Below are 17,235 nucleotides of genomic sequence, written 5' to 3' on the forward strand. Positions count from 1 at the left end.
AATTCACTCCTCCTGCCCTCACTGCCTCCTGTGGGGAGTGAGCCCTGGCCTCATGGACACCCACGCGCTCTCCCTGAGCCTCTCGCTGAAGGACTGGGGAGCTGTGGAAGGCAGGGCCATGGGGCGAGGGCACAGGTGAGCTGAGTCTCCAGAGCGGGAGGGAGGAGCCAGGAGGGAGGAGCCTAGGAAGCCAGCCGCGATTTTCTAGGAACCACTTCCACAGAGTGCCTTGCATAAATTTACATAGCAAAGAATATTCTTTGCATGCTGTGTTCCTGAGGCTGTGATTCCAAGGCGACCAAAATGCTAGAGGTGACTCAGGACGCCGAGCATGCCTGCCTTGGGATCCGGGAGGGGAATGGGAAGGAAGGCTCCGCAAAGGATTAGGCTGGAGTCGGGCCCCTCTTCACCCCTCAGGTGACCAACCTTTCTGGTTTGTTCCGGACCAAAGGGTATCGCCTCTCGGGATGCAGGAATCTTAGTGCTGAAGCCAGAGAAGTCCGGAGTGTCACTCCCTGGCCCTGGACCATACCCACAGCTACACTCTTTTCGTGTTCCACAACCTGGCATGGTGACCGCCATGGACTGAGCCCCAGCTGTGTGCCCTGTACGTTCAGGAAAGTCTTCCTTCAGGAAGGCCAGCTGGAGAGACAACACGGAGACGAGTCCAGAGGGCTCGGTGTCTGGCGCAGACAGTCACTGCTCTCTCACGGCATCTCCACCTTGTTGTATTGTAATGCCCATGTGTACAGGCCAGTGACTCAGAGGAGAAGGGACACGGCGCTCCCCTAAGAAGAGGTTTTTGGGCTATTTGGTGAACTCGGACTCGCCTGAGAGGCGATACCCTTTGGTCCCAAACAAACCCAGGGACTGACTATCAGGGAGCCTTTGTGGCCAGGAAGCAGGCAAGGGCTGGATGCCCAGAGGAGGGAGATCAGCATGGGTGGGCAACCATAGAAGGTGTCCTAGAGAAGGGGGTCGTGAGGAGAGCCTGAGATGGCCCTGCCATCGCACAGGGCAGGCAGGGGCTGTGTTTGGGAAGGGCTGGGCCAGGGAGTGGTGGAACTGCAGAGTGGGAGGGAAAGAGGGAGAAGGCCAGTGGCCGTGAGGTCAGCATTGTCCCAGCCAGGGTGACAAGGTCTGCCCCTGGGCAGTAGCATCAGGATTGGAGGCTGGAATGTTTGATGGGGGTGGAGGTGTGTAGCCAGTATCGGAGGAAAGGATCAGATTGAAAAAGGAAGCTTCCTTCCTGGGCTCAGGAGCGAGCAGAACTTTGACAGAGAAGCCCCCGGTAACCAGAAACTGATAAACTTGGGACAGGATTGGGTTGGGGTCCCCTGGAGCTTGAGTCAGGCCGACAGAACAGGGGCAACCAGGTTGGGCAGGGTGGTCAGCTGGAAGAAGCTGTTCCAGCCCAGGGAGCATCTGCAGGACTGATGGAGACAAAGAAGCTAGCCTGGACGAGGGAGGAGAGTCATGAGGGTGCTGCTTCTAGAGGAACCGTCTCAGAATCAAATCAGGCCAGGCTTCTCCACACATTGGATCTGTATAAGACTGAAACATGTTCTTTCCTCAGATTGCTGGGGGCCTGACCTCCTAGGCCCGCAGGAGATGGCTGGGTCTGAGCCTGGAGCCCTCCCACCCCAGCCCCCCAACCCTGGCATACCAGAAACCTTGCAGCCAGGTCTCAGCCAGTCTCGGCGGCAGGCAGGGCGTGGGCCCTGAGCTGCTGAAGGAAGAGCAAGGCCAAAGCCAGGTGCAGGCAGGGGGAGAACAAGGGAGAAAACGATCCGTCCTGCCCGCCCACCCTGCACCGCCTGCGGGCCCAGAGACAAAGGACACTCTTGACTGGTTTACTTTGGAACCTGAGGATGCCTGGCTGCTGGGCAGCAGGGAACCTCATCTGGTTTCAGGAACCACAGAGTCCCAAGAATTCAGGTGTTCTACTAGAGGCCACGGGGGACAAGACTCTTCCTCAGACCTAGGCCCCCATGGTCAGTGCTTCTTTATTAACATGTGAAAAATAAGATATGGCAGTGGGTCTGATAAGCCTTTTAATTGTGGAGTATCAATGAGCGTTCATGATATCTGAGATCCTGGGGGCACCGGTCACAGAACGGGAGAATGTCAGCAGGTTCTATGGGTCCCAGGCACTGCTAACACGATCAGTTTGCTGCCTGTATTCATGATTGAGAGAAGTGCTCAGTTGCATTTAAAAGTTAGTAAGAACAAGGAGCATTTCCTCCTACGCCAAATTCTTTCCCACCCATCCGAGAGGGCTTTAGGAACCCCTGAACTCCACAGACAAGGAAAGCTGTCTCTGCCATTAGCAGTCGGGAGAGTGGTCTCCCTTGGCCAGGGAGGTAGCTGGTGACTAGAGGGGAATCCAAGTGTGAGGGACAGGGGACAATTTTTTCCTTGACCTGGGTGCTCTTTCCAGCTGTGTTTAGTTTGAGGAAATTCATCCACCTGCACGCTTAGAATATGTGCGCCAATCTACGTAAATCATTGATTTCAATACACATTTTTTTTTTAAAGATTTTACCTATTTATTTGACAGATAGAGATCACAAGTAGGGAGAGAGGCAGGCAGAGAGAGAGAGAGAGAGAGAGAGAGAGGAGGAAGCAGGCTCCCCGCCAAGCAGAGAGCCCGACGCGGGACTCGATCCCAGGACCCCGAGATCATGACCTGAGCTGAAGGCAGCAGCTTAAACCACTGAGCCACCCAGGCGCCCCTCAATACACATTTTTTAACACCTTTACTCGAACAGACGGCTATGCAGGTGTGAGCTTGTATGTGCACACACATTCTCTGTCTCTCTCTCACACACACATGCATACACACACACACACACACACACACACACACACACACTCCGCAGCATATACTGGTGAGCCTCTGCAAGTCCATGGGCATACACGTGTCCCCAGAACCCTTGCAGGCATGTGAACGCAGATGGATACAGTGAGACAGAGAACACTATTTTTAGGAAAAAATTCCAAGCCAAAGAGGAGGCTTCCTGATTTACTTAAATAGTGATTGCTGATGGTGGAGAGGATTGCCCTGGAAAGGGCCATTGTCATTCTGGCTGGCTTTTTTTCTTTTTTTCTTTTTTCAGTAAGGACTAATGACTATTGTTTTTGTAAAAATAATACAAGATCATCCTAAGTAATTCAAGCACTAAAGAAAAGTACAAAAAGGAAAGTGTAACATGACCCACATTTTTACCAGCAAAGGGAAAAAATCACCATTCACGGGGTGCTTGGGTGGCTCAGTGGGTCAGGCATCTGCTTTCGGCTCAGGTCATGATCTCAGGGTCCTGGGATGCTTCCTGCTCGGTGGGGAGTCTTCTTCCTCCCTCTGCCACTCTCCTTGCTTGTGCTCTCTCTGTCTCTTTCTCTCTCAAATGAATAAATAAAAATCTTTAGGAAGAAAAAATCACCATTCACCTTTGGTGATGAGTGTCACAGACCTCTTTCTTGTTCACTCAAAGATGGGAGCTGGACAGGGACACGCTTTTTTAACATGGGAACCTACTCTCTCACCTGCTATTATTATCAAAGGTGTTCCTTTAACTTGTCTTGAATGAAACAGAGGAACAAGACCCCGAAGGATGGAGTGGTTCTTCAAGTGCTAGGTCCTAGGACCTCTCCTCTGACTTCCCTTCACACCTGCCTCGTTGCCCTTCCCTGGGGACCAGAGGTGCCCTTTGGAGGCCTGGCTATGTTATGCTTGCTCACTGTTTACCTGTCAGCTGGCCAGGTGCCTACCTCCCAGCCATCCTGGGCCCGGGCCTGGGACCTCTGCCGGCTATGTGCAAGGGTTGGTGCGGCGGATCGCTGGGGTCATTGGTGACGTATTTCATGGGAGTGAGATCAAGGCAAAGCCTGCCTTTGGTTGACGGAAAGGGATTCTGTCCTGGCAGAGATCTCCCAACAGGTGTCCGCCCTGCCCCCTTGAGCTGGTGCCCGGCCATTCCTGGGTTTGATGTGGTAATTAGCGACACTGCCTCCCCCTTCCCGGTGGCATCCCAGTGGCATCCCGGTCGGAGCTGCTGTGCCTACCACATCCTGTTTTGCTGGGACAGTCCAGGAGTACATTCTTTGGTCTCCCATGTCATAGGCAGAGCATGTTCGCACCAGGTCCCGGATCGGTTGAGGCCACGGGGGCCCACATTCTCGCAGTCTGGTGTAAGTCCCGTGGTGTGCTGCTCAGACACCCCTGTGGAGGGTGGTCACTCTTTTCTGGTTCTGCCAGCACCAGGGGCCAGCCCTCATTTGTTCGGATTTGGGAGGAGGGGAGCGTGTGGAGAGGTGTGAAGAGCCCGAGATGCTCCATCTGAGCTTCCCATCTTCGGAAGAATGCTCGCCCCGGGGATTTGGGGGGGCGGGTAGAGACCCTCCAGCACGACATTACTGCCGTTGTGTACACCGGGGTGCTGACATCTGGATGACGGCTCTGAAGCTGTGCCCCTGCTGTTTCCACACCCCCTGGCATTTGCCTGGGTCTCATTCGGCAGACACAGATGGCCCTTCAGGTGCCAGATGTGGGCACCTCCATGCCCCAGGGAAAGTCTGGGCACCCTCCCCCTGCAGGCACATGGTGCTGTGGGGAGACAGAGTACCCGCCTCCCACCCTTTGGCCCCACTGCCTGGGCTGCCTCTGCCCAGAAAAGAAGCCTGGGCATTGGCCCAGGACGCCTCTGATCACCTTCCACGGGGCTCCAGGGTTTCTATAGAAGGGACAAGCTTGAGAGGAGGGACCGCACTGGGTAACTTCCCATACCTTTCCCTCACCTACACATTCTTCGTCGTTCCTTCCGTCCTTCATTTGTTCAGGACCAGCCTTGCCAAGGCCCTGGGACAAAAAGACGACAGGCCAGCCCTGCCCCCGCAAGCGCTCCTCCTAGTCCGGAGAGTGTCAGCGCCTTTGTAGGAGGTGTCCCAGGCGGCTCGGTTCAGGAACCCACAAGTGCCAGGGCTCCCTTTGTGCTGAGTGGGGCAGAACAAAGGGCTTCGGTGACACAGCCACTCTTGCCTAATTGCCATCAAATGTGTTCACTGGGACGGGAAAGGGACCCTCCTGTGGGTCCTCACACAGAGCCCGCAGCCTGGAGGATGCTGGCTTTGCCCAGGCCAGCACCAGCAAGGTGTGCCTCTGGAGACGTTGGGGACTGTGGCTGGGACCCTCTCTGCGAAACTCGTCCTTCCCTCCACCTGCACAGCCCGTGTTCTCTGGCTTCCCCACAGGCCACGCGAGGACTGCCTGGGCCCCAGAAGCAGGATGAGAAGATGGCAGACTTCCTGTTACCTCGGGGCACCAGCAGCTTCCGCAGGTTCACCCGGGAGTCCCTGGCGGCCATCGAGAAACGCATGGCGGAGAAGCAAGCCCGAGGCTCGGCCGCCTCACAGGAGAGCCGAGAAGGGCTGCCCGAGGAGGAGCCTCCCCGGCCCCAGCTGGACCTGCAGGCCTCCAAAAAGCTGCCAGATCTCTATGGCAACCCACCCCGAGAGCTCATCGGGGAGCCCCTGGAGGACCTGGACCCCTTCTATAGCACCCAAAAGGTGACTGCCGCCCACCTCCCTGCCCACGCCTTCCTGCAGCTCCCCTCTCAGCGCAGCAGACAGGGAGAGGGCCTCGCCTCCATATGGGGCTGCGTTTGGGGCGGGCTCTCTGGGCTTTGGGGGAGTGAGTCACTGGGGATCTATATTCCAATCATTTTCATTTTATTCCCAAATAAAAGCCAGAATCACGCAGCCTGATAATGTTTAGTGTTAGAAGAGAAGGAGCGGGCAGCCACAGTTGAAATCTTGCCTCCTTGGGGAATGCCAGCTGTGGGGGTCATCTGTAGTTAGACTTTCCCCTCGGGCAGACTCCAGCCATCCTGCAGGGTGTATGATTTGGAGCTGGACCCCAGAGCACAGCATGTGGTCCCAGCTCCTACTAGGGACAGATGTAGCCCTGAGGATTCACTGGGCCTGGCTGAGCCTGGGCAGCTCAGGCTGGGGGCTGCAGCAGCAGCTCCTGGGCCTTGCAGGCTGGCAATGGGGTGGTGAAGGCCAGCGGGAAATCTGAGAAGGGTGGGGAGAGAGCTTGTTCTGCTCTTGTCCTTCTGAGCATAGAGAGAAAAAGTTGCTTTTGTCCACTAGGCAGGGTGACTCGGGCTCCCTCCCAACAGGAATTTCCACCCAGGAGGTGGATTCCCCCATCTGGGTGCCCTGCCCTGGCCTCACCACTCAGACCACAGGCACATGAGGCTCCCACAGAGGCCTGGTCCCCAGCTGGTTGCCCACTCTTCCAGGCCTCGCTGCTGGAGGAAGGTGGGTTTGCATTTGGTGGTGGCCTTTCCCCAGAAGGTCAGGTACAGAAGAAGAAGGTGGCTGCTCTCATTATTGGGGAAATGCCGGAGGGCAGACAGGGTCAGTGCTCCCAGGGCACGTGTGAGTCCTGTGGGTCTGTATCACTAGGTGCCTGAGTCTGTGTGTGACCATGCATTTCAGAGACCAAGAGCCTGGGGACAGGTGTGGTTGTCTCCTGTGTGATGGGAGTGGGTGTGGGTGTGTGGGTAAAGGGAAAACCCACCCAGTCTATATGCATAGGTGGGAGAAGAGACCTTGAACCCTGGTTCAAGTGATGCAAGTGGGGGTGGGGTCAGAGTTAGTCTGGAAGCTGGGATCCATCAAGGCAGGGGGGTCTAGGTCATGGTTGGTCACAGCTGGAAGTAACAGTTAGGATCGAGGTGAAGGCCAAAGCCGGTGGCTGGTCCTGCTTTCAGCAGCAAATCCAAGTGGCAGCTACATTCGAGTTGGCTAGGACAGGCAGAAGGCATGGCGGGAGGACCCAGTTGAGGATGGAATCAAGGCTGGGCTGGGTCAGGGACACTGTTTTCTATCCCTGTGATCAGGAATACTTGAACCATGGCCCAGGTATGACTCTGGCCTCTAACCTTCTGTCTCCTTGCTCACCCCTGGCGACACTGCCCCAAGTCCCGAGGGGTGGCTCAGGCAGTACAGTAGAACTTCTGGTCCTGACACGCCCGGTCAGCTTATCTCCCAGTTCAGATTAAATAGAACTTTGTCTCACCAGCCCAACCCCTGGAGAAGCACAGCCCCAGAGCTGTGTTCCCTCCACTGTTCCAGCCTTAGCCTGGGAAGCTGGGGTTGCACGGGGCTCAGTCTCCCGCACATACCGTCCACTCCCATGCCCCGCTGTACTGTGTGGACAGCATCTTCTGGAAGCTTGGGGAGAGGGTCCAGTTTGGGCTGCTCAAGATCCTCCCGGGAGACAGTAGGTCATCTCCTCTGGGGTGAGGTAGGGCTGACACTTGTCCTGGGCCCCGAGACAGGGCCTCAGGGAAAGCTTCTCTCTTCTGGGCTGGGGTCTCCGTTTTCCCATCCCTACTTCTCACCCGTTAGTCTTCTCCACTGACCCAGCTCCCTCCTTAGTGCATCACTACCAGCGGGCAGGGGGAGAGGGTCAGAAGGGAGCAGGGGAAGGAGCGGGCATCAGCCAGGTCCTGGCCTCTGCTGTGGAAACAGCTCGGCTAGAATCATGAGAGGCCCCTTCTTAGGACTGTCATTTTGAAACGGAACTAAGTCCCACCCAACCTGACATTCCCCTAAACTTGACCTTATCCCACTACAGCCACAGGCACTACAGCCACAGGCAACACTGTGAGGGGCCACTGACCTGCCCTCTCCATGCCCTCCGCCTTTCTCTGTCCCTCTCTTCCTCCCGCTCCACCCCTTAGGCAGGGTTCTAGGGCTCTGAGTCAACCACTGCCCCCCAGAATCCTCCTTGCACAGGGGCCTAGGGGCCACCACCCCAACTTAAAGCCGCTCTCTGTCCACAGACCTTCATCGTGCTGAATAAAGGCAAGACCATCTTCCGGTTCAGTGCTACCAATGCCTTGTATGTCCTCAGTCCCTTCCACCCTGTCCGGAGAGCGGCTGTGAAGATTCTGGTTCATTCATATCCTTTGCAGTGAGTCCCTGCTGGGTGTCTCCTCTGGGCCCTACACGGGGTGGGCAGGGTGTTTGGGGCTGAGAGTGGTGCGGGTCCCTGAAGACCCAAGCATCACGGTCATAGCCTAGTGGCGGGTCGAAAATGTAGGGCCCTTGAACCCCACCCCGGACCTGCCAAATAAGCGTCTGCATTTCAGCAACATCCCAGGGGATTCTTGGGCACATGAAAGTTTGGGAAACCCAGCTTCGGTAGAGAAGCATCCTGGCAGCCAGGCTACTGAGGATCCCAGAAGACAAGAGTTCTGCCAATGTCCCCTGGCTCTGCTTTGGCTCCCAAGTCCCCTGCCACTGCCTCCCCCTCCCCGTGCAGGGACCTCAAGCAGGGTACCGGGGCTGAGCCAAGGAGAAACCACTTCCCAGTAAAGAGGCCTCTGGTTTATTCACACGTGGGCACCCTTCGAGGGAGGCAACACTTGCTTTTTGATTAGGTGTTGACGAAATGTTTGCAGTTTCAGAGTTCTCTCAAAGAACTCTGGTTAGCATTAAATTATATAAACCACGGCCTAAAAAAGCTGCCGGCTTTTTTAGAGCGGAGGAACGCTCTGGGAGTGCTGCAGTGTGACAAGGGACAGACTGGCCTTTGGGCCCGAAGGGGGCCTCATTCAGGCCGCGTGGGATGTGGGACAGGACGCCAGCACCCAATCACGGCTGTGCCATGGATTTCAGAAAGGGGACCCCACAGATGGGGGGCAGCGATGGGGAGGGTGGGGAGGCCGGTGTCCGGATGCAGTCAGAGGCGTCTGTGTCTCATGGTGCCAGCCTGGGCAGCCTTCCTTTGGCTGGCAGCTGGCTGGGCCATTAATCGAATCAGTGCTGCTGGGCTCTGCAGAGTGATTAGCCGTGGGCGCGGCAGGCTGGCCTGATAGAGCTCCCCAAGGTCCCCCCTCTATTCCCCACTCTGGATGGACCTTTTCCGAGGCTGAGGCAAAGACCCATTAACCTCTGAGCAGGGCCAGAGGCTTCAGGAAAACAGCTGCCCCGTGAGGAGCTAAGTCACCGAGACATGCTGACAGCTCAGGGCCTTTTCCTGGCCAGGAGGGGGGTGAGGGATGCCCGTTCCAGGCTCCACTCACCTGTGCCCCAGTGCCTGATCCTCACCCCAGGGGTTAATTGTAGGAGCTTGGTGCCAAATCTGTTCTCTGCATGCAGACCCTCTCTCCCCGCCTCCGGCTCGCTCCTGCCTTTTCTCCAGGGTTTGCTAGATGTGTGGGTCCCAGCAAAGTCCCGCGTACAGCCACAGCCATGGCAGCCTCAGAGAGGTCTCTGGGGTGAACAGACACCAAGGCGAATGGTTCTTCAGGGAGCAGCCTGCCCTTCCTAGCTGTGTCTTCCTTTGTGAGGCAAGGGTAGTTCTGGATTGAATTTTGGGCCATTCTGCAACTGTTTCTAAATTCCCTGGAGACACCCAGCACTTTGCAGGGCACCCTGGGTGCGTGGAGCTGAACAAGATCCTGTCCTTGCCCCCTTGGGAATTGTACCGTCCCCCAAGACTGATAAGACAGCTACAGGAATAGTTGTCATTCCTGCCAGCAAGCAGGCACGGGCTGGTGAGGACAGCGCAGAAGGAGGAGGCAAGGGCGGCCTCCTCTCCAGCTCAGAGCTGGTCTCCGAGGGCGTGGCCTCCCTGAAAGCATGCTCTGGCTCCCACCTGGGGCTTCTCCTCCAGGTATCTAACCAACCCAACACTGTTTGGCAGCTGGGGCGCCTCCAGGGATACGGTGGCAGCCCCAGGATTCCTGCAGGGCCCTGGGCTGGGCCCGGGGTGGGGGTGGCCAGATGAGGCCAGGGAGGTGGTTGGGGAGCACTGGCGCCCACAGCCTGGCCAAAGGGTCCGTTGAGCCATGACGGAGGCTGTGCGATGCTGCTGGTGTCCCCCCTGCTTCCCCATCCCCACCACCACCCCCACCCCACTCTGGGCACGACCGACCCTGAGGCCTCAGAGCTGGCCTGTGTCCCCCAGGGCAGCTGCCCCAGGGAGGTGGCTTGCCATGGTTGAGGCCCTGAAGTGGGCTCCCAGGGGCTGCCTGGATCCTCCAGCTGCCAGGGATTGGAAGCACTCCGATGGCCCTCAGTAGCGCCCCTTAGTGGGCTTGGGAGCAGTGGGGAGAGGAAGGGTCTAGATCCTCGAGGTTTGGGAGCTGCCCCTCTGTGCCCTTGAGCCTTGCCATTCAGAGTGTGGCACACAGACAAGTAACAGCAGGAGCATGAGGATCTCATAAGAATTGCCAAGTCTCAGGCACACCCCCCCCCAGAACCTGCATTTTCTCGAGGGCCCGGCGATCCGCGCACACAGCACCCTGGACAGGTGTTTCCAGGTGTGGGTCTCTGAGGGTCATCTCAGGCTCACCTGGTAGTTTACTCAAAATGCAGATTCCTGGCCCTTTCCAGACCAGAAGCTCCAGTGTGAAGCCTAGGAATCCACAAACTCTCCGTGTATTTCTTTTTTTCTTGGTTGAAATGTAATCCACATACCATACAACGTATTGTTTTGAGACGTCCAACTGAGTGGATTTTAGTATATTCCTACGGTGGTACAACCATCCCCACTATCCAATTCCAGAGCATGTCATCACCCCCCAAAAGGAGCCTCGTGCCCCTTAGCAGTCACTGTGAATCTGCATGCAGATTTCGTGTTCTGAGTAGTGAACTTTCACTCTGCTTACATTCTTTTCTATTGTAGTGAGAAAAAAAAAACGCAAAACATAAAATTCACTGTCGTGACCATGTTTAAGTGTAGGGTGCAGTGGTGTTTATGTGGAGTAGGTTTATGTGCGTGTTGTCCTGCAGCAGAGATCTAGCATTTCTGCCAAACTGAAACTCTGTCCCATGCTTGGCTTGTGTTTTCATATCCACTCAGACACCTCTGAGCCACCCATGGATGCCCTTTGGGGCTCGGCCCTTTGGAAAGGGCCAGGGGGCAGAGAAGAACAAAGCAAGGGGCAGGAGGGTGGCCCCTGCTCTCAAGGAAGAAAACCCACTCACTAGGAATGAGGCAGGCATTCCCAGCGATCTGCTAGCAAGTGCCCCGTAATTCAGCTCAGCTTTGCTCTGAGTGCCACGCTTGTTCAGCATCCCTGGGAAGTGGCCTAAAAAGTAAATATGGGTATGTAGAATTATTTTTTTTCCAATGTATTTTTGTTATAATCCTGCAGAATGTGTTCCTGCCAGGATTAAATAAAAGAAACCAACTGAATTCCCAATTCTACTGCAGTCACATTCAGAGAGGCATCACGTTCACGCCGAGAAGCTTTCTGCCTTCCTGGGTGCACAGGGTCTGTTCACAAAATCCTCCCACGTTTCTCTAGCAGATTCAAATGGGCAATCAAACCACATGTTTGTGTGTGTTTGTGTGCGTGCGTGTGTGTGCATGTTCACTGAATGGCACAGATATATGAAAATGCCCCCCGCAGCATCCCTTCTGTTCTCGAGGTTTTGTTGTTGTTGTTGTTGTTGTTGTTTTTGACTCCTCGGGATCCAAAGACGGGCAGGCCAAGTTTAAGGCATGCCCCACCACCCATGCAGGCAGTCCTTGCTGGCATTTTAGTCATGAGACTGGGAGTGGGTGTTTGGGGACAATGACATGACAGGATTGAAGATGTTCAGCAGGGCTCAGACCTAGAGAGCTGGCCTTTGCCTCTGCCCACACATGGGGCCAGCTCAGTCATTGGCCTGAAACTGCCAAGCAGTGCAAACAGGTGTGCCCGGGGCTGGAGTGCACTTGACTCATCTCTCCGGTATTGGCTGCCTGCCGGGCTCCATGGGGGACCTGGGGATGCTCTGAGCAGAGTCACGTGGACTGGAAGCACCTGTAGGCAGGAAGAGAACACACACATACAGGAGTGATGGAGAATAATGGAAAGGTGGTCCTTAGGTTCAGGAGAGGCAGGCAGGGTTTCCAGTGGTCAGGCAGCTCACAGTCTAGGGTTTGCTGCACCTCCCCCTAAGCCGTTGCCTTTGGTCAAACAGCCAGAACCCAGGCAGGCAGCTCCTGTCATTCCCCACCATAGGACACAGACCCTGGCTGGCAGCACTCCAAAGAGCGAGCCGTCTTCTCTGGCTCTTCCCTAAGTCTTGATGCCAGAGTTCAACTCACCTGAGCTCCAGCCGAGTCTTTTGGTCCAAGGCAGCCTGTCCACTGCTGTTCTCTGCCCAGGGGCCTTTTCTTTGCTCTAGTGAGAGCTGTTGAGAGGGGTCTCCCCAGGCAACCCAGCAGCCTGATGGATTGCTAAAAGAACCCTGTCCAGCCTTGGGTGCCTGTCTAAATGCCTCCTCCAGGAAGCCTCCTGCCCAGCCCTAGGCAGGCCCGGTTTTTCATAATGTCCCATCTTGGAGCTGTTCCCTCCCTGTCTCCCAGCCAGGGCCAAGCACACATGTTCTTTAGGTCTGTTCTTAAAAATGACAGTTTCATCCCGTAACCCCCACCCCGGCAGGGTGGCAGTCTGCACACACTCTACAAAGCCTTTCACTCATTGGTTTTACTGCCCGGTGGGTGACAGAGACCAAGTATGAGGTAGCAATACCCGTGAGGCAATGTGACTTGCCCCAGCCCTTCTGTTTGGAGGCAGCAGGATGACCCCTTGGTGTTCTCATGCAGAGACAGGGCTCAGAGTAGGGGGGGCTCGCGCTGGGCGGGCGGGGACTCGGAGCAGGGCCAGGCCATTGACCGGCTTTGTACTGACAGTCTGTGGCCCCTTCAACAAATCACCACAAATGTAGTGGTTTAAAACCACAAAATGTAGTATCATATGCTTGTGGAGGTCAGGAGTCCAGGAGGGTCTCACTGAGGGTGTGTGGGCGGGGCTGCATTCCTCCCTAGAGGCACCAGGGGCGACTCTGGGCCTAGTCTTTCCTAGTTTCTAGAAGCTGTGTGGACTCCTTGGCTTATGTGTGTAAAGTCAGCAACCGCTGGTGGGATTCTTCCCACAGACAAGGCTCCGCTGCCAACTCTCCTGCCTACCTCCTTTGCTTAGAAGAAGCCTGTGCTGACCCTGGGCCCGCCCCGACTACTCAAGGTGACCTCCCATCTCAAGACAAGTCATTTAATCACATCCACAAACCCTTTTGCCATATAAATTAACATTTGCACTTGTCCGGGATTCAGATGTGGTTGTCTGCGGGGCGGGGTGGGAGGGCTCTTACTCTACCGGCTGTAGGAATCTCCGGCCTCACCTTGTGCCTCAGTCTCCTCGGGTACAAAATGGAGACAAAGTCTCTCCCCTCCACTGACCCCACATAGGGTTGTTGGGAGAATTGAATTAGTTAATGGTTACAGAGAGCAGAGCCTGGCACCTAGGAAGGGCTCAATAAATATTTACTCTTAGGGTCATTACTTTCATATTTCAGGAATCACCTGGGATCCCCAGTAGTGGATCAGGTGGGAGGTTGGTGAATAAAGCTGCTTGAGAGGCAAGTTAACCGTCCGCCCAATAAGGACAGCCTTGGCACAGAGTCTGGGTGTGGGAACACGGGCATGTGTGAGGGAGAAGGGAGTAGGGTCAGCCAGGGAGACCTGCCCACAGGCAGAGGGACGGGCAGCTCTCCTGCGGAGGGACACCACTCCCCCCACTGCTCCCTCCACCCCCCCACCCCCAGCCACACCCCTGGCCTGGAGAGGTGTCCTCCCACCAGCGAGGAATCAGGACTTCCTGGAGCCATCTGCTTTAACGGAGGGAGGTTCCCAAAGCCTGATCCTCTTTCATCTCAGGTGAGAAATTGGAGAATTCATTATAAACTGGGGTGGGGCTTGGCAGGCTATTTCCTAATCCCCTCAGTTCCCTAGAAGGAGGACTAGAAGTGTGGAGGTCTCCCGCCTGCATTCTTTGAGAGGCCTCACTCACCTCTCCTCCCTCCCCAGCTGGGGCAGCCCCACACGCTCCCAGGAGTCAGCACCCCGGCTTGGCTGACTGCACTGGTCTCCCCCTCAGACCTGAGGCAGGGCCAGGCCTTGGAAATCAGAGGAGCTCTGCTAGGGAGGAAAGAGGCAGGCCCCTAGGGCTCAATTACTTCAGCTCCCTGGCAGCCAGAGGGAATCTCAGGTGGGCAGCTGCTATGCACAGGTCTGGGGCCGGCGGCCACGTGGCCATGAGCCTGGGGCAGCCGCAAGGGGCCGGAAGCCCAGCCTCTCTTCTTGGGCTGGGGAGGGAATTCGTGAGAGCAGCCGAGTGTTCCCTGTTCTGACTCTGGCCCCTTGGGGGTTCCCCTACCCTAGTCCCTCCATGGCCCCAGGGTCTGCCCCTTGCTCCCTTGTAGGTCTTGTGGAGGTGAGAGAGGCCAGGAGGTCAGTCAGGGCTTCATTTGGCATAAAGCAGCAGAGAAGGCAGCCAGAAAGTTAGGGATGAACCAAGGCCTGGGGCAGTTCAGTTCAAGGCCAGGGGCCGGGCCCAGAAGGATGCCCAAGACCCAACATCTGAAGATCTCCCCTTCTGATGGGGAACAGATAGGCATTACCGCTTTTAGGGGGCAAGGGCACATTTAAGGAGAGATGCCCCATGCCCTAGGGGTGCAGTCCCTTAGGAGTCAAAGCAGGCTGCTCAGAGGGGGTGCTCCTGTTCAGAAGGGGTGCTCCTGCTCTGAGGGGTGCTCATTCTGAGGGGATGTTCCTGCTCAAGGCGGGGAGGACAGGTGCCCCAGCTCAGAGGCGGTGCACCTGCTTGAGGAGTTTCTTGAAGGATGGGGAGGAGAGCACTAGGTGGGGCACGTGTGAAGGGCAGGAAGCAGTACGAGGAGCCATCACCTGCATCCTCAGGGTCACTGTGTCCTGACGAGGCGTTTAAGTTGGGACAGCAGAACCCTTCAGAGAGGTCCTAGACCAAAGGTAAAGAGCCCCCTGGGGAAGTAGGGAAAGGAACTGGGAGCCCCACTGCCAGAGCTTTCTTCTCCCTGCAAGCAAGTGGCCCCTGAGGAGCAGTTTCCAGATCCTATCTCCCTCCCACGCGGCTGTGGGTCAAAACTTCTGTACTCTGGGGGTGTTCCTCCCTGCCCTCCAGGACGGAGCCTAGGTGGAACTCTGCTCATGATGCCGTGTCAGCTGTCTGGTCCCTGAGGGGACTGCAGAGCAGGGCAGGGCTCCTGCAGCAAGTGCGGAGGAGGGGAAAGGTGCGCAGGGCCTGGGCCCTGGAGCCCCTGCCTCATTGACCTGGCGGCAGTGGCAAGGCAGTGACAATCGCAAGGGCAGGACCCTCGGGCGCCAGTGGCCCGCCGGCCCGCTGCACGTAGCTTTCCTTGACCTCCGCGCCACGCTGTTCAGTATGCTTATCATGTGTACCATCCTGACCAACTGCGTGTTCATGGCCCAGCATGACCCTCCGCCCTGGACCAAGTATGTCGAGTGAGTATCTTCAGGGCCTCTGTGGCCGGCCTCTCCCTCTCTCCCTGTCCGTCCCATACCGTGGCCCCGAAAGTCACCCCAGAAGTCACCGGCGGGACTCGCCCCCCTGGAGGGTCCTTGGCTCGGCCCCTTCCCTCTCTGGCCACTCTTGGTCCTGCCGGCTCCTTGCCCTGAGCGGTGTCCTCAAGGGAGGAAGCTCTCCAGGTTGGCCAAGTGGGAGATTCCTTCCTGACCCACACTAAAGAGCACTGAGCCGGCTGAGGAAGGCTCTGAAATAAAATCCTGACTTACCGAGCACTTAGTGTGTTCTGGGCGCTGCCATGGAACCATAAACCACATCTCCTCTGACCCTCCGGGCAGCGCCATACAATGGGGACAACCACCGTCCCCCTTTGATGGACAGGAAGCTGGAAATTGGAGGCGCACCTTGTCCAGCAGGGCATGGCCCAGGGGTGTCCCCACTTCACTACTTACTACCTCTGCTGCCTCCTGGGACCGTTTGCTCAATTTCAGAAAACAGCTTCCAGTCCATCCTTATCAAATGAGAGTACGGTACCCTTAAGTTTCAAACAGACCCGATAGCCCCTTGGGGCACTTGGTGCCTGTTTTCAGGGAACTGATGGAATGTCAGGGACAGCCTCTCTTGCCAAAGTGGCTTGCCTTGTGACTCTCTGCGTTTGCCCAGGACTGCAGGGATAAAGGAAGCAGCCCATGGTCCTGGCATCTAGGCATCACGATTCTTCACCCCACCTAGCCTCAGGCATTAGAACCTCAGCCCCCTTCCTGAGTGCACTGGAGAATGGACCGTGCTCCTGTCACTAGTTGCTGAGGACCAACCAGCAAAGATGAGGGAGTGACATGATCTGAGCGTCCTTACAGGGTAGACCCAGTGACCACCATATGCCCGTGTACATGGCCCCCAGGACTGGAGTGAGGAGAGAAGTCGAGGGTCTTCTTACACCAAGACAAGAGGGAACATGGAAAGTTCAGAGGGGCACATGGTAGGCGCTCAGCAATGCTGAGTCATCACGTGCAAAGATGCCGTAATTAGTCCCACGTTTGGACCAAGCCTCCAACTAGGCCAGGGAGCATGGCCGAGGGTCTGATCTGAGGGCTACTTAAGAGCAGAGCTATCCAGGGCTCGGGCATGCACGTGAGGAACCTGGCCAACCTGGCCTGCGGGCTGCAGCCTCCCTGAAAAACCTCGCGGGTCTCTCCTCCCAGGTACACCTTCACTGCCATTTACACCTTTGAGTCTCTTGTCAAGATTCTGGCTCGAGGCTTTTGCCTGCATGCTTTCACCTTCCTCCGGGACCCGTGGAACTGGCTAGACTTCAGTGTGATCGTCATGGCGTGAGTACCTTGCTCTCTGAGCCGTACTGTGTCTCGCCAGGCCATAGTCAGGGACGTGGGCGTCATCCCTGGCCCTGCGCCACTAGGCCCTCTCACCCCCCCACTGCAGGCTGCATATGGCTGGGGAGCAGCCCACCTCACTGCTATGGCAAGAGGAAGACAGGATGGAGGCCCCCAGCCCCTCCTGGTGGGCCATGGCAGTCAGGCCCGATGGCTCAGGGGTGGCCCCGTGCAGCCCTGGGCTCAGAAACCATTAAGATTCTGGCTTAGCGTCCTCTGCCCCTTCCACAGTGGGAAACCAGTGTTACAGCCCCGGATCTCTGGAGCACTGTGATCAATGACCTAGATTCCAAGGTGATTAAGAATGAGTCAGCAGGAAAGACAAGGAGCCTGGAGAAGTGACCGGGCATCCCCAGGAGCCCACGCCGGGCACACCAGCACCTCTGCTCTCTCCACTCACAGACTCCATATTTGGCACATTCTAAGGCACCTGGTCACTGGCATGATCCAGTGAGGTATCCCGGATGGAG

The 17,235-nt window shown here is 56.6% G+C and overlaps 1 protein-coding gene across 2 annotated transcripts in view; it reads left to right on the top strand.

Annotated features, from left to right (window-relative positions):
* Window positions 1-17,235, top strand: part of SCN5A (sodium voltage-gated channel alpha subunit 5) — a 95,374-nt gene that overhangs the window by 11,092 nt on the left and 67,047 nt on the right. For both annotated transcript variants that reach the window (XM_046003336.1, XM_046003337.1), the window contains exons 2-5: window positions 5,251-5,565; window positions 7,854-7,972; window positions 15,263-15,352; window positions 16,577-16,705. In XM_046003336.1, the coding sequence (XP_045859292.1) occupies window positions 5,293-5,565; window positions 7,854-7,972; window positions 15,263-15,352; window positions 16,577-16,705 (611 nt within the window). In that variant the 5' untranslated portion in view covers window positions 5,251-5,292. The remainder of the gene's footprint in view (window positions 1-5,250; window positions 5,566-7,853; window positions 7,973-15,262; window positions 15,353-16,576; window positions 16,706-17,235) is intronic.

Source organism: Meles meles, chromosome 4, assembly GCF_922984935.1.
Source record: "Meles meles chromosome 4, mMelMel3.1 paternal haplotype, whole genome shotgun sequence".
Classification (NCBI taxonomy): Eukaryota; Metazoa; Chordata; class Mammalia; order Carnivora; family Mustelidae; genus Meles; species Meles meles.